Raw genomic sequence first — 14,175 nt, 5'->3', positions numbered from 1 at the left:
TAGGCTCCACTGATCCCTGCACCAGTCCTCTCACACTCCACAGAGATCAATATGCTGCCAAATAACAAGAGTTTTCCTCTCAGAAAAGATGGGGTGGGGGAGGGAGCTGTATGGAACAAACGCCATGCGAGAAGCAGATAAAAGTCATGCGTGGTGGAGAAGGGGGCAATCCTCCTCCCTCCCAGTCCATACCTTGCGTAGGATCTGTGGAGTTCTCGTTCCCTCGGATTTTCTCTTTGTTTTTTTCCTCTGCAAGAGGAAAACATTCAGATCATTGACTAAGCATCAGCCTCTGGGAGCAGGTGAGTTATAAGATCAGGAAAAGACGAGAAAGCTGTGTCAGCCAGGGAGGAGAGACACACCTGACTGGTGCACACTGCTCAGCACTGGGCCCTTCAATTGCAAAGGCCTCACATTGCAGAGCAGCGAGGGGACAGTCGAATGGCTGACAGATGTGGAGGTGAATGTATGGGATTTTTTCTGCCTCCCAACAATATTGGCTTTATGAACTTAATTAATTGATGTTTCTTATTGATCTTAGCCAGTTCTCACAGGCCACTTAGCTTTTCTGTTTGAAAGCTAGATAATTCCAGGGGGAACTCACAGGGCAGCTGAACAATTTTTGTGGCTTACACATGGCAAGAGGGTGCTGTGCTATTATAGGATCTCTGACCAAGACGAGGCATGACTGCAAGAGGGGCTCAGTCCTACTGGGAGCTTCTGCTGTGGAGAAGATAGACAGCAGCTACATTTAGTTGGCTGTAGTCCTGAGGGTTTTGAGCAGAGGGACTAGAATATACCTTGCAGGGAAACAGGGAACTGGGGAAAGGAGCCTTTCATCTCCAGGGCATTTGGCTCCAATCTGGCCCCAAGTCTGTAGTGGCCTAGAGTCTTTTCCTATCTGACACCATTCACAGCCCTCCCACCCTGCCTCCCATTTGGAATGAGCTGAGGTATCTCAGTTAAATTCCTAATGACATGGAACCCTCATCAGTGAAACCAGCATCACTCTTGGCACTGAGTGGCCTCCTTGTTGGAAGCCTTAGCAGAGGCCAAGAACTGAATGACTACAGAGACTGAACTCCTCTCTGACCCTAGAGGGGATCCATTTGCAGGTGCAGTTATCCACAGGGACAAGGCACCAATTTTCCCCAACTTGTGCCCCCACCCACCCCCGCTCCAACTCCACCCTGCCCCACCTCACCCCAATTCCAACCCCTTCCCCAAAGTCCCTGCCCCAACTCCGCCCTGTCCCTATTGGACCCTTTCCCCAAATCCCCACCCCAGCCCCGCCTCTTCCCTGAGCATGCTGCGTTCCTCCTCCTCCCAGCACTTGCTGTGCGAAACAGCTGTTTCATAGCGCAAGCACTGGGAGCTAGGGGGAGAAGCAGAGCCTGGCATGCTCAGGGGAGGCGGCAGAGGAAGAGTGGAGGCAGAGGTGAGCTGGGGTGGGGAGCTGCCGGTGGGTGCAGAGCACCCACCAATTTTTCCCTATGGGTGCTCCAGCCTCGGAGCACCCATGGAGTCGGTGCCTATGCACAGGGATGCGGCCCGTACTGCCATTGCCCACTGAGTTGCACCAAGACACTGTTGGGTTGGTACACTGAGGGGCACGACACTGGTTTTGGTGCTGAGAATGCCTCTTGAGCTGGCCATAGTGCTCTCATTCCATTGGCCACTGCTTGGCATTAGGTAAAACATCTTCTGGACCCTTCTGCCTCCTCTCCAGTCCACCCCTTCATCAGGGCAGTATTGGAGGGGAGGGTGGGGAGGCACTCACCAGCCCAGCAGGCTCCGATCATGAGGGAAAGTTCCCGCCTTGGGGGATGGATGAGGCCATTGTCATGAATGAGCGCGGGGTCATAGGACACACCATCCACATAGAGTGTGACAGTGGGGAACTCCAGGTTGAGGGCATAATGGTGCCATTCATCATCACAGACCTGTGACAGGCAGAAGGAGAGATCAGCAAGCAGAGGAAGGGACAAAGAGAGAGACAGAGAAAGCCAGATCCTTCCTCACCTGCTCCAGCTTCCACAGAAATTTGACAGGTCTCGCACTCTCCAGCAAAGGCCAATATAGAAAAGCAATTCGGCAGCCATGCACAGCCAGGGAGTAGTGAGAGTAGCCATCCTCTGCAGAGAGGGAGAGGGGGCATAGAGGGAGATGAAAGAGCAAAGAAAGTTCCACAAAGCACTATCCTGGGACCCTTAGAGAGCTGGGTTAGCCTGAGCAACTGGGCTGAGATCCTACCCACTCATCACACAGGACACGAGCCTTACACTCAGAGTAGTGCAGAAGAAACCATTCCACCCCCCTCTCCCTTGCAGTATGGTCAGGGTATCTCTCCTGGGGGTGGTTGCTCCCAGAACTTACAATGGAGCCCCGCCCGGCTGGGGAAGGGGGCAGGGAGAGAATCCCATCAGGATGGAATGGTCCATTCTAGTCTGGAGCTAGGAAGAGATTCCTATTTGGAAGGAGAGTCTATTCTGATGGGTTCATGGTGGGGAGTATCAGTCTCACAGGAAGAGGGTCTGTTTCCAGGGTGTCTCACCACTCTGCACCGTACTGCAGATCACGGTCTCCTCCTCCTTCTTGCCCTTTCCAGGAACCACAGCATGTTTCATCCACAGCGACAGGGTGAAGTGGTCACTGAGCCCCTTGTGAGCACCCACCCCACTGCCCACAGGCACCTGGGCCACCTGGCTGCCATTGAACCAGTAGATGAGGCTGCTGTCCTGGCTGTAATGCACTGAGAGCCGTGCCGTCCAGTTGGCAAGGGGGCTGGGCACAGGCAGCAGGTCAACCTCACCTGAGGCAGCACCTACCGAAGGAAGGACGAAGATAGAGACAGACGTCAAGGCAGAGACCGACTCACAGGGACAGGGAGCAGAAGGGGCTGGGTGGAGTGTGACATGGGGATGGGAAGATGCAGCGGGTCTCTGAGGATGCAGAGAGGTTCCTGGCAGCTCCCCTCAGGACAGTGGGAGATATCAGGAGAGGGACCGGGGGAGCTGCCTATGGCTCCTTTGGTGGAAAGGATGCAGGAATTGTTCCAGTGGCTCCCCTCAGTGCTGAGGGACAGGTCCATGACTCCCTGCAAGGCAGGGGCTGCAGGAAGGTGTAAGGGGTCCCCTCCCCTCGGTGTGTGGGTAGTGTCCCATGACCCCTCTCAGTGCTGGGGGTGGGCCAGGTACCCCCCGGGCTCTACTTGGTGCAGGAGTTGGAAGGGCTGCATCCCTTTGGCTCCCCTTGGTGTGGGGGATGGCACTGTAGCTCCCCATGGAGTGGGGTGAGGGAGGGTAAACCCTTCCCTCCCGCCCCCACCACTCCCTGACTCCGCTTGCGGAAGGCAGAATGCACACCGCAGAGTTTGCGCAGCGACTTCTCCGAGTAGTTGTCACGGTCACACCCCTTGGCCACGTGGTTTGTCTGCAGCTCCACTGTAGCTTGGATGTTCCACAGCGGCTCATCGCATGTCTCCAGGTGGATGCTGGGAAACAGTGCCAGACTACCTGCACCTGGTGTGTACTCAATCCGCTTATTCCAGCCTATTGGAGGAGAGGAGAGAGAGAAAGAAGAGTTAGGGCCCTGCCCTGATGCCTTCCCAGGTCAGGGCACATATCCTCCACCTCTACTGATTTTCCCTGAAATGACAGATTTTTGGCCCTTTCCACATTGAAAAATTAACCCATCCAATGTGGTCAGCACAGGGGGAGATTTCATAGGAGATTAGAGTGTGGGTTTTGTGTGTTTATAGCCTTGGTACTGACAGAGAGCCTTGGATTTTTGACATCTCTCAGCCTGATTTTCAGAAGTGCTGAATCCCCCCAGCTCCTACTGACTTCAGCTGGACCTGTGTGTGCTCAGCACTTCTGAAAGGCCCAAATTGTCTCAAATTGAGGCACCCCAAATCAGTGGTCACTTAAATCCAGTATTCATAATAAACACACATAAAAACTACATTAAGGTTGCAAAGCCAAGCACTCACAAGTTAGGATATGCCAGATATTCTGCCTTCTTGTGCACATGCATTATGGCACAATCTTAAGTGACATGATCACATAATGGGTCCTGTGGAGCAGTTCATTCAGTGCACAGGATGGAGGGGGCTCTTTAAATAAGCAGCTATTCAATGCTTTCTTTGTTCCCTGTAATTTAATATCTGCCCCCAGGTCTCATTTACTGCACACTATTCAAACCCTGCTCTGAAGGCAGAATTAATTTTCTCATGGACTTTACTATGACACTCATCACTACAGTATCTGAACACTTCACAAACATCAATGAATTTATTTTCACAACACCCCTGTGAAACAAGGGGGCAGTATTATCCCCCTTTTACAGGTGGGTCACTGAGGCACAGAGAGATAAAGGGCAAAAGTGAGCACTAATTTTGGGTGCCCAATTTGAAACACCCAGGATCTTATTTTTCAGAGTACTTAGCATTATATAGAAATGTATATGTTCGGAGCACAGTTCCCATTAACTTTAGCTGCAGCTGTGCGTACTCAGCACTTCTGCAAATCAGACCTAGGGTCTCAAGTCAGACCCCAGAAAACAAGGCACACAATTAGTGACCGCCTGTGAAAAGTCTGTTTAGCAAACCTTTTGATACGGTCTCCCACCGTATTATTGCCAGCAAGATAAAAAAGTATGGATTGGATGAATGGACTATAAGATGGATAGAAAGCTGGCTAGATATCAGGCTCAACAGGAAGTGATCAACGGCTCAATGTCTAGTTGGCAGCCAGTATCAAGCGTAGTGCCCCAGTTTTGTTTGACATCTTCATTAATGATCTGGATGATGAGATGGATTGCACCCTCAGCAAGTTCACAGATGACACTAAGCTGAGCGGAGAGGTAGATATGCTGGACTGTAGGGATGGGGTCCACAGTGACCTAGACAAATTGGAGGATTGGGCCAAAAGAAATCTGATGAGGTTCAACAAAGACAAGTTCAGAGACCTGCACTTAGGTCAGAAGAATCATATGCACTGCTATTGGCTAAGCGGCAGTTCTGCAGAAAAGGACCTGGGGATTACAATGGATGAGAAACTGGATATGAGTCAACAGTGTGCCCTTGTTGCCAAGAAGGCTAATGGCATATTGGGCTGCATTAGTAGGAGCACTGCCAGCAAATCGAGGGATGTAATTATTCCCCTCTATTCAGCACTGGTGAGGCCACATCTGGAGTATTGCGTCCAGTTTTGGGTCCCCCACTACAGAAAGGATGTAGACACATTGGAGAGAGTCCACCGGAAGGCAATAAAAATTATTAGGGGGCTGGGGCACATGACTTATGAGGAGAGTCTGAGGAAACTGGGCTTATTAACCTGCAGAAGAGAAGATTGAAGGGCGGGATTTCATAGCAGCCTTCAACTACCTGAAAGGGGGGTTCCAAAGAGGATGGAGCTCGGCTGTTCTCAGTGGTGTCAGATGACAGAACAAAAAGCAATGGCCTCAAGTTGCAGTGGAGGAGGTCTAGGTTGGATATTAGGAAACACTATTTCACTAGGAGGAGGATGAAGCACTGGAATGGGTTACCTAGGGAGGTGGTGGAATCTCTATCCTTAGTGGTTTTACGGGGTTTTTAAGGCTTGACAAAGCCCTGGCTGGGATGATTTAGTTGGTGTTGGCCCTGCTTTGAGCAGGGGGTTGGACTAGATGACCTCCTGAGGTCTCTTCCAACCCTAATCTATGATTCTATGAAGTGATTTGCCCAGTATCACACAGGCATTCTGTGGCAGAGGCAGGGATAGAATCCAATTCTCCAGGGCAGCCTTAACCATCCTTTCTCTTCCTGCAACTCCCTCCTTCCTTCAGTACATGCCTTGTAATTTCTGCAACAAATGAGGCAAGGGTCCTACAGACAACAGCCCCCTTCCCTATACATCCCTGATTTATCTCAGAGCATGGTCCATTCTGTGTTCTGAATGAGGCAGGGGTTCTGTAGGGAAAAAAATGTATGTGATCACACAATTACAGACTATTCTAATGCATATATACAAGGCAACTGAATTAATGTTGCAAAAGCAACCTTAATACTGTCAATGCCTAACTTTTGAATGAGACTTTTCAGACAATATTTTTTAACCTATTTTTTTTTTTTGGTATGTAATTTCCTAGGTTTTTAAAAAAGAAAACTGAATAAACAAATTCCATCTTGTGGAATCACATTGACACCATCATGGTTCCTCAGCAGGGTTGGAAACTTTAGATCCAACACAAAGACCCCTGCCACTTGGGCTAATGAAGTAACAGAGCAATAGTAGGTTGTTATCCTCTGTGTGGACCAGTGCTAGAAGTGGGTGGGACACTCTGCCAGTGGGTTTCACAGATATTTGCTGACAGCTGAGGAGTGGTGAGACTGGGATCTTGGGTTCCATTCTAGGCTCTGGAGGAGCGTGTGCTCTAGTGGGCACAGACTCTCCAGTCTGTTCCCCCCAAAACTCGGCCTCTTCTGCCCCATCCCTTCCAGCTTGTCCCAATCCCAGTCCTGTCTCTACTGGCTCCTTGTCCCAGTCCCATTCTCCTCTCCTAATCAGTCCCAGTCTCCAATCCTCAGGCTTCGGATCCCAATCCCAGGCTTCTTGTCCAGTAAATTCTAATCTCATCCCTCCAGACTGCCCATCCCAGTCCCAGCCTACCCCTGCTCCCAGTCTCCTTGCCCTGCCAATCCAAGTCTTCCCCCAGCTCCTCATCCAATCTCAGTTTTCTCTCCCCCCACACGGTTCCCAGACCTAGTCTCATTGCCCAGCCAGTCCCATTCTCTGCTTATCTCTACCCCCTGCTGGCCTCCAGTCCTAACCTCTGCGCCTCCCCAGCCCCAGGCACCTTGTCCCAATCCACTCCCCCAGCAACACCCCAGGTCCAGTTTTTGTATCTTCCTCATTTGAATCAGATGGCTTCCTCCTCCATGCTGCTTAGTGCCAAGTACAGGATGGGAGTGACTGAGACCACAGGTGACACAGGCTTCCTGTTGTCAGTTCCAGCCCCAACCCACCCTGGAGTAGCAACTACAGGAAAAGTCTGGTGTGCCCCTGTAGCCCAGGGCTGGATGGAGCATGCTCAGTCACTCTGTGGGGATGGCACATGCACTCTAGTCAGCACTAAGGTGACCAGGTGTCCGGTTTTCGACTGGAACACCTGGTCGAAAAGGGACCCTGGCGGCTCCGGTCAGCACCGCCGATCAGGCCGTTAAAAGTCCAGCCGGTGGTGCTGCAGAGCCCAGGCAGGCAGCCTGCCTTAGCCCCGCTGTGCTGTTGACGGGGAGCCACCTGAGGTAAGCCTGTGCCCCAACCCCCTGCCCCAGCCCTGAGCCCCCCCCCAAACAAGCTCCCCCTCCTGCACCCTGAACCCCACCCCAGAGCCCTCACCTGCTCCTGCACCCCAACCCCTTGCCTCAACCTGCAGCCTCCCCCCGCACTCCAAATCCCTCAGCCACACCCCCGAGCCTGGAGCTCCCTCCTGCACTCCAAACCCCCAAGGCCCAGCCCCCCCATTTAGAGCCCTCACCCTCTCCCACACCCCAACCCCCTGCCCCAGCCCAGTGAAAGTGACTGAGGGTGGGGGAGAGCGAGTCGCCAAGGGGGCGGAGGGAATGTAGTGAGAGGGGGAAGAGCCTTGGGGAAGGGGTGGGGCAAGGGTGTTTGGTTTTGTGCCAATAGGAAGTTGGCAACCCGAGTCAGCACTAGGAGCAGGGAGGGATGGCGCACGCTACAGGAGGAGTGCATGCACTCTAGTCAACTGTAGGGGTGGAGGATGCTCAGTGAGGATGGAGTCTTTGGAGATTTTAGCTGTTAAACTCTAGTAAGTCTGGCTGAGCATGAGCAAACTGTGATTTTTCAAAGCCTTATAACTTGGCCAGATCTGGCTGGGTTTTCACAGGGACAGCAAAAGGCACATCCCTGACACAATGGCCACTCCCTGGCAAATTTCAATCCCTGCTCCAAAGGGGGCTCTAGAACTGTTCAAAGTAAAGGTCGTATTTGGAAATGGCTGAAAGTAAAAAAAAAAAAAAAAAATTCAAACTGAGGCAGGCAACGAGCATGGGAAATTTCAGTCCAAACAGTTAAAGTTTAGCAAAGTTATAAGAAACTGAAAACAGGGTCATATAATGGGTAACGTCAGGCAACCTTAATAATAGACAGGTCTACCAGCCCAACCTATAATATGGCGCCTGGCAAACACTCAAGGCTTCCCATAGATGCAAGCAGTGATCTCCCCACACTGGTGTTAGCTACCCCATAGTTTTGTAATAGGATGACAGCAGATGGATCTGATGAGTTGTGCCTGTACTTAAGCAAATACATGATACATATTTGCGATCAGCTTTGTGTTTGTCTGAAGATGTTGGCAGGTAAGGTGAAAGGTCAGAGGTTAGGATCTTTACACTACCATGGCAGATTAGGGTGGGGAGAGTGTCTTTATACTGCATGGGTTTGGGGAGACGAGGGAAGGGTGAAAGGGGAAGGTATAAAGGAAGCGTTAGGGTATGAGAAGGAAGGGGATAGGGTGACAGGGTAGGATTATGGTGGGATGGGTGGGGTAGCTGGACCATGCTGGGTGGGGCTAGCGGTGAGAAGGAAGTCATGGTGAAAGCTGAGTGGGAGAGGAGGCTTCATACCCTGCCAGCTGGGTTTGCAAGTGGGCTTCACTTGGATCTCCACTTCAGCATCATCAGATGCCCGTTTCTTGCCACAATCGTAGGCTGTGACTGTGAACTTGTACAGGTGCTTTCCACTGTATTGCAGCTTCTCTGTGTTCTCAATGTTCCCTGGTAGAGAGAGACACGGGGATTAGGGGAGCAGAGAGACTGAGACAGACAGAGAGAGAATGAAAGAAAGACAAGAGTCAAGAGACAGGAAAAGAGAAAAAGGGAGAGGAAGATAGAGTGAGAAGGAAAGAGAAATGTACATTAGCAGAACATTGCTCCGTTTTCCCACTCACAGTGCATAAGGAGAGTCTCATTCTAAAATAAGGTTTATTGTTGATTCATCACAATAACAAACGAGGCAGAACCATAAAGTTAAGTCCTCATGCAATGTCATTTTGTGTTGCTCTGTAATATGCTGAAACACTTCTGAACACAAAAGGGCTGCTGTCTCTTCTCCAAGGCAGATGGCTGAGGAATGCAAGGAAAGCTAAAAGGATCACACAACACACATACATGGAGGAATGAACCAGGCAGAGGTGGCAGGGGGCACATGGAGTGAACTGTGGTCTCAGAGGGATATGGAGGCAGGTTCTCACCATCATTGTCAATCAGGAAAGGGATGTTGGGGGTGAGGATCTCATAGTAGCAAATCTGGCTGTACTGGGGGGAGCAGTCTCCGTCAATGGCCTCCACCCGCAGAATGCGGTCATAGAGTTTCCCCTCGGTCACCGCCACACGGTATAACTTCTCCACAAAGACCGGAGCAAACTCATTCACGTCATTCACCCGCACGTGCACGGTGGCCCTGATGGAGACAGAGATGAATAAGCAGCTGGTTGACGAGGCAGTGATAGAGAAAGCAAGAGACCAAGTCAGGGAATGAAACCTAGGTCTTCCTCAAGACAGACCAAGGCACTGATCCCTAGGGGGTGCCAGCCTCATCCCAGCCCTCAAAGAATTAAAGTCCAGGAGACAGAATGAGATTTGGGTCCCCACACAGCAGCACTGACCGCTAGGGGCTCTGGGCCAGCCTCTCTCATGAGAGAGAGAGACTGGGATGGAAATTGGCTGAAACTAATTTCAGAACAGAATTGTCAGACACATAGATGAACACAATTTGTTGGGGAAGAGTCAACACAGCTTTTGTAAAGGGAAATCATGCCTCACCAATCTATTAGAATTCTTTGAGGACGTCAACAAACATGTGGACAAGGGTGATCCAGTGGATACAATGCACTTGGACTTTCAGAAAGCCTTTAACTAGGTCCCTCACCAAAGGCTCTTAAGCAAAGTAAGTTGTCATGGGATAAGAGGGAAGGTCCTTTCATGGATCAATAATTGGTTAAAAGACAGGAAACAAAGGGTAGGAATAAAGGGTCAGTTTTCATAGGGGAGAGAGGTAAGTAGCAGTATCCCCCAAGGATTTGTACTGGGACCAGTGCTGTTCAACATATTCATAAATGATCTGGAAAAGGGGTGAAGAGTGAGCTGGCAAAACGATGGAGTCTAAATTAACACTCAAGAAAGAGATCTTGGATGCATTGTGGATAGTTCTCTGAAAACATTTGCTCAATGTGCAGCAGCAGTCAAAAAAGCTAACAAAATGTTAGGAACCATTAGGAAAGGGATAGATAATAAGACAGAAAATATCATAATGCCTCTATATAAATCCATGGTACGCCCACATCTTGAGTAGTGTGTGCAGTTCTGGTCACCCCCATCTCAAGAGATTTATTAGAATTGGAAAAAGTGCAGAGAAGGGCAACAAAAATTATTAGGGGTATGGAACAGCTTCCATACGAGGAGCGATTAAAGTAACTGGGACTATTCAGCTTGGAAAAGAGATGACTAAAGGGGGATATAATAAAGGTCTATAAAATCCTGAATGGTGTTGAGAAAGTGATTAAGGAAGTATTATTTGCTCCTTCACATAATGCAAGAATCAGGGGTCACCCAATGAAATTAATAGGCAGCAGGTTTAAAACTAACACAAGAAAGTACTTCTTCATACAATGTGCAGTCAACCTGTGGGACTCATTGCCAGGGGATGTTGTTAAGGCTAAAACTATAACAGGGTTCAAAAAAGAATTAGATAAGTTCATAGAGGATAGGTCCATCAATGGCTATTAGCCAAGATGGTCATGGATGCAACCCCATGATCTGGGTATCCCTAAAGCTCTGACTGCCAGAAGCTGGGATTAGACGACAAGGGATGGATCACTTGATAAATTTCTCCTGTTTCGTTCATTCCCTCTGCAGCATCTAGCATTGGCCACTGTCGGAAGATAGGTCCTGGGCCTAGATGGACCATTCGTCTGACCCTGTATGGCCATTCTTATGTTCTTAGTAATGGACCCTGTGGCTCCTGCCTATGCAGCAGCACAAAGCACTGACCCCTAGGACACAGTTCTCAGACATCGCTCCTTTCAAAGGGGTCACTCATTTTAGTCCCATAATTACTGACAGTCCACACACACTTGCTTTCTCCTCACTTTAATATTGGAAATGATTGACATCAAAAATGCAGCCTGGTGAACTGGAGGCTCTAGAAAGAGTTCTTCACACTGGAGGAAAGAATCCCACCAGTTTTAGTTTCCTGCATGAATCATTTGTGTCCCCGCCCCCCTCACATTGGGTCTCTGTGACACACTGAATGCTCCATTTGGGTTTTGGCAGGTTAAGAGGTAGACTCCAGCCACCACAGCCCCCCACTCCTGCCTCACTTGTGGGATTTCTTGGTGTTGGTCCCATCAGGTCCCTCTCCACAGTCATATGCTTGGATGGTGAAGGTGTGCTCCTTGTGCGCTTCGCAGTCCATCAGCTCCTTGGCCCGGATCAGTCCCTCACCCGTGGCCTTGTCCAGGATCACAGCTTCAAAGGGCACCCCTGCCCCATGAATCCGGAAGCCGCAGATCTCACCTGGTGCCCCCCAGAGCAGGGGAGAAGAGGAGGAGAGACAGAAAGAGGAAGAGGAACAGGCCAATGAGGACAGCAAGGAGTTGCCTTCCCCTGCCACCCAGTCCTTGCCCACCCACACCACACCTCACCATCTCTCTGCAACTTGTCCCTCTTCCAAACTTGTCAGCTTGGAAAAGAGGTGACTAAGGGGGAATATGATAGAGGGCTATAAAATCTTGACTGGTGTAGAGAAGGTAAATAAGGAAATGTTGTTTACGCCTTCTCATAACACAAGAACTAGGGGTCACCAGATGAAATTAACAGGCAGCAGGTTTAAAACAAACAAAGGGAAGGGTTTTTTCCATACAGTGCACAATCAGTCTGTGGAACTCTTTGACAGAGAATGGCGTGAAGGCCAAGACTATACCAGGGTTCAAAAAAGAACTAGATAAGTTCATGGAGCATAGGTCCATCAATGGCTATTAGCCAAGACGTGCTGGGATGGTGTCCCTAGCCTCTGTTTGCCAGAAGCTGGGAATGGCGACAGGTGATGGATCACTTGATGATTACCTGTTCTGTTCATTCCCTCTGGGGCATCTGGCATTGGCCATTGTCAGAAGACAGAATACTGGGCTAGATGGACCTTTGGGCTGACCCAGTATGGCCACTCTTATGTTCCCTGTCCCCCACCCCACCATCTTCCCCTCCCACCATTTCAACTTATGAACACCCTCTTTACTTTCTTCCTCGCCCATTCCCTTCTCATGCTCCCATCTTTATCTCCCTGGGTGTGGATTCATGCTTGCCTCATGGCTTCTTTATGCCCACTCTGGCACCTGTTACCAGGGTAGGTCACCCTCTGCAGAAGCCCCCAGTGCAGGGCATTCCTAGAGGAAGCAGGAGCCTTGACCAGGGTGTTCCTGGCTTTAAGAAAGGCTCCCAGAACCCCTGGCAACTGGTGCATGTTAGGGCAGCCCATACACTGTTCTAACCTGTCCTGGGGCCCTTGCCAGAGGTGCTGTAAAGCAATTAGTCCCTGTGCTGAGCAACAATCCAATCCTCTCCCTCCTTCTGGTTCTGTCCTCCCCACCTCTCCTCCAAGCCTGTTACCCAAGTACCTGCATAGCGCAGTGGTGCATCCTTGTCCAGAGCAAATAGCGGTGGGTTGAGCAGGACTGTGTTATCATTCTCCATGACGATGCCCTGGTATTCAGCCTCAATCCAGGGTTTGTGCTTGTTTGCTGAGGGGGTTTGGGGGTACAGGAATGGGAGGACATGAACGAGTTAGCCATAATTATAGAGCTAATGGCTCCCCAGATGCAGGCTGGGGGCACCACGCTCAACCCTTGAAATAAAGGAGGCCCCAAGTAGACTGATAAGGGGCAGGGAGGGATAGTCCCTCTCTATGTGGCTCTGGAGAACTTCCACTGGGAATACTGTGCTCTGTCCTGGGGCCCTCATTCCTAGGAGGGAGCTCAGACAAGAACCACAGCAACTCTCCAGAGGCTGGAGGAGTCAAGCTCTGAGGAGAGATTCAAAGAACTAAATCCCACCCTGCCCCCGTCTTAATAAAGTCACTATTAAAGGACAGAGCCACCCTTCGGGTCTCCATAGGGAATATTCCCGAGGAGCAACCTGACCACTTCTTCCCCACTTCTTTATGGGGCCAGGGTTTGAAGGGCTCCAGAATAGATATTCTGTGCTGCTCTCTCCATGCATATGTCCCACTCCCTGAGTCCCTTTCTCCTTCATCCCTGGATCCATGGCATGTCCCATATTCCCTTGGCCCCTCCTTGTTGCCCGAAGTGCTAATCTCGTTGGCTGGAGCCTGGCCAGACTCAGCTCCGAGACAGCAGCCAGCAGGAGGCTCTGAAAAATGTCACAGGCCCAGAAATAGCAAATTAATCTTTATCACACAAGCTCCGGGGCAGGGAAAGAGAGAAAGGAGGAGGAAGGGAGTGAGAGGGAGAAGGAAAATCATTACAAATGAACACCGCCTCTCCACCATCCAATCCCTGCCGAATGGGTCTCGGGGATTATAGTGCAATGGCCTAGTTTCACCCCCCATCTCCCAGCTAATCCTATCCCATCCAGGGAGACAAGGATACAGTCACACCCAAGCAATGCTCTGACCACACAGCATGGGCTCAGAGGGGTTGAGGAAAAGGATACAGAGCCTTTTACCTCAAGGGCACCATTTCTAATTTAGGGGTCCTTTCCTGCAGCACAGCTCTGCCTTGCATCATGTTGGGGCATTGGGATCAGTACTGACTCAGAATGACCCCTATAAAAGTCAGCCACTGATTTCCACAGATCAGAATTGAGGTGCATTGGCAGAACTGTGAGTAGAGAGTCCAGGACTCAGGCAGCAAGCAGGGCTCCAGGTCAGGACTAAGATGCATCAGAAAGGGACATCCAGCCTGCGTAGCAGGAAAGGCTGTGGGTTAGGATTTATATCTCACCATATTGATTAATGCAGCATTGTGCTGAAATCCAGAGAAACATCCATTGTCCCTTTATTCTCATCAGTATGCAGCTGGGACCCCCTCCTGTGTGCAATTCCACACCTCCCCATACCCTCCCACAGAAAAGCCCCCATCCTGTTCCACTCTGAGCCA

The 14,175-nt window shown here is 50.4% G+C and overlaps 1 protein-coding gene across 4 annotated transcripts in view; it reads right to left on the bottom strand.

The window, feature by feature from the left end:
• CLSTN3 (calsyntenin 3) overlaps window positions 1–14,175 on the bottom strand; it is a 40,494-nt gene that overhangs the window by 7,542 nt on the left and 18,777 nt on the right. For 2 of the 4 annotated variants that reach the window (XM_039532210.1, XM_039532202.1), the window contains exons 2-10: window positions 12,676–12,798; window positions 11,383–11,578; window positions 9,256–9,464; window positions 8,630–8,779; window positions 3,366–3,551; window positions 2,555–2,824; window positions 2,023–2,135; window positions 1,781–1,943; window positions 193–249 (exon numbers count right to left, since the gene is read on the bottom strand). In XM_039532210.1, coding sequence (XP_039388144.1) covers window positions 193–249; window positions 1,781–1,943; window positions 2,023–2,135; window positions 2,555–2,824; window positions 3,366–3,551; window positions 8,630–8,779; window positions 9,256–9,464; window positions 11,383–11,578; window positions 12,676–12,751 — 1,420 coding nt within the window. In that variant the 5' untranslated portion in view covers window positions 12,752–12,798. Of the gene's footprint in view, window positions 1–192; window positions 250–1,780; window positions 1,944–2,022; window positions 2,136–2,554; window positions 2,825–3,365; window positions 3,552–8,629; window positions 8,780–9,255; window positions 9,465–11,382; window positions 11,579–12,675; window positions 12,799–14,175 lie in introns of those variants that run through there. The other 2 variants (XM_039532221.1, XM_039532230.1) reach the window with 2 other exon arrangements.

Source organism: Mauremys reevesii, linkage group 1, assembly GCF_016161935.1.
Source record: "Mauremys reevesii isolate NIE-2019 linkage group 1, ASM1616193v1, whole genome shotgun sequence".
Classification (NCBI taxonomy): Eukaryota; Metazoa; Chordata; order Testudines; family Geoemydidae; genus Mauremys; species Mauremys reevesii.
The sequence above is the reverse complement of the archived record's forward strand: the minus strand, read 5'-3'. Positions and strand labels throughout refer to the sequence as shown.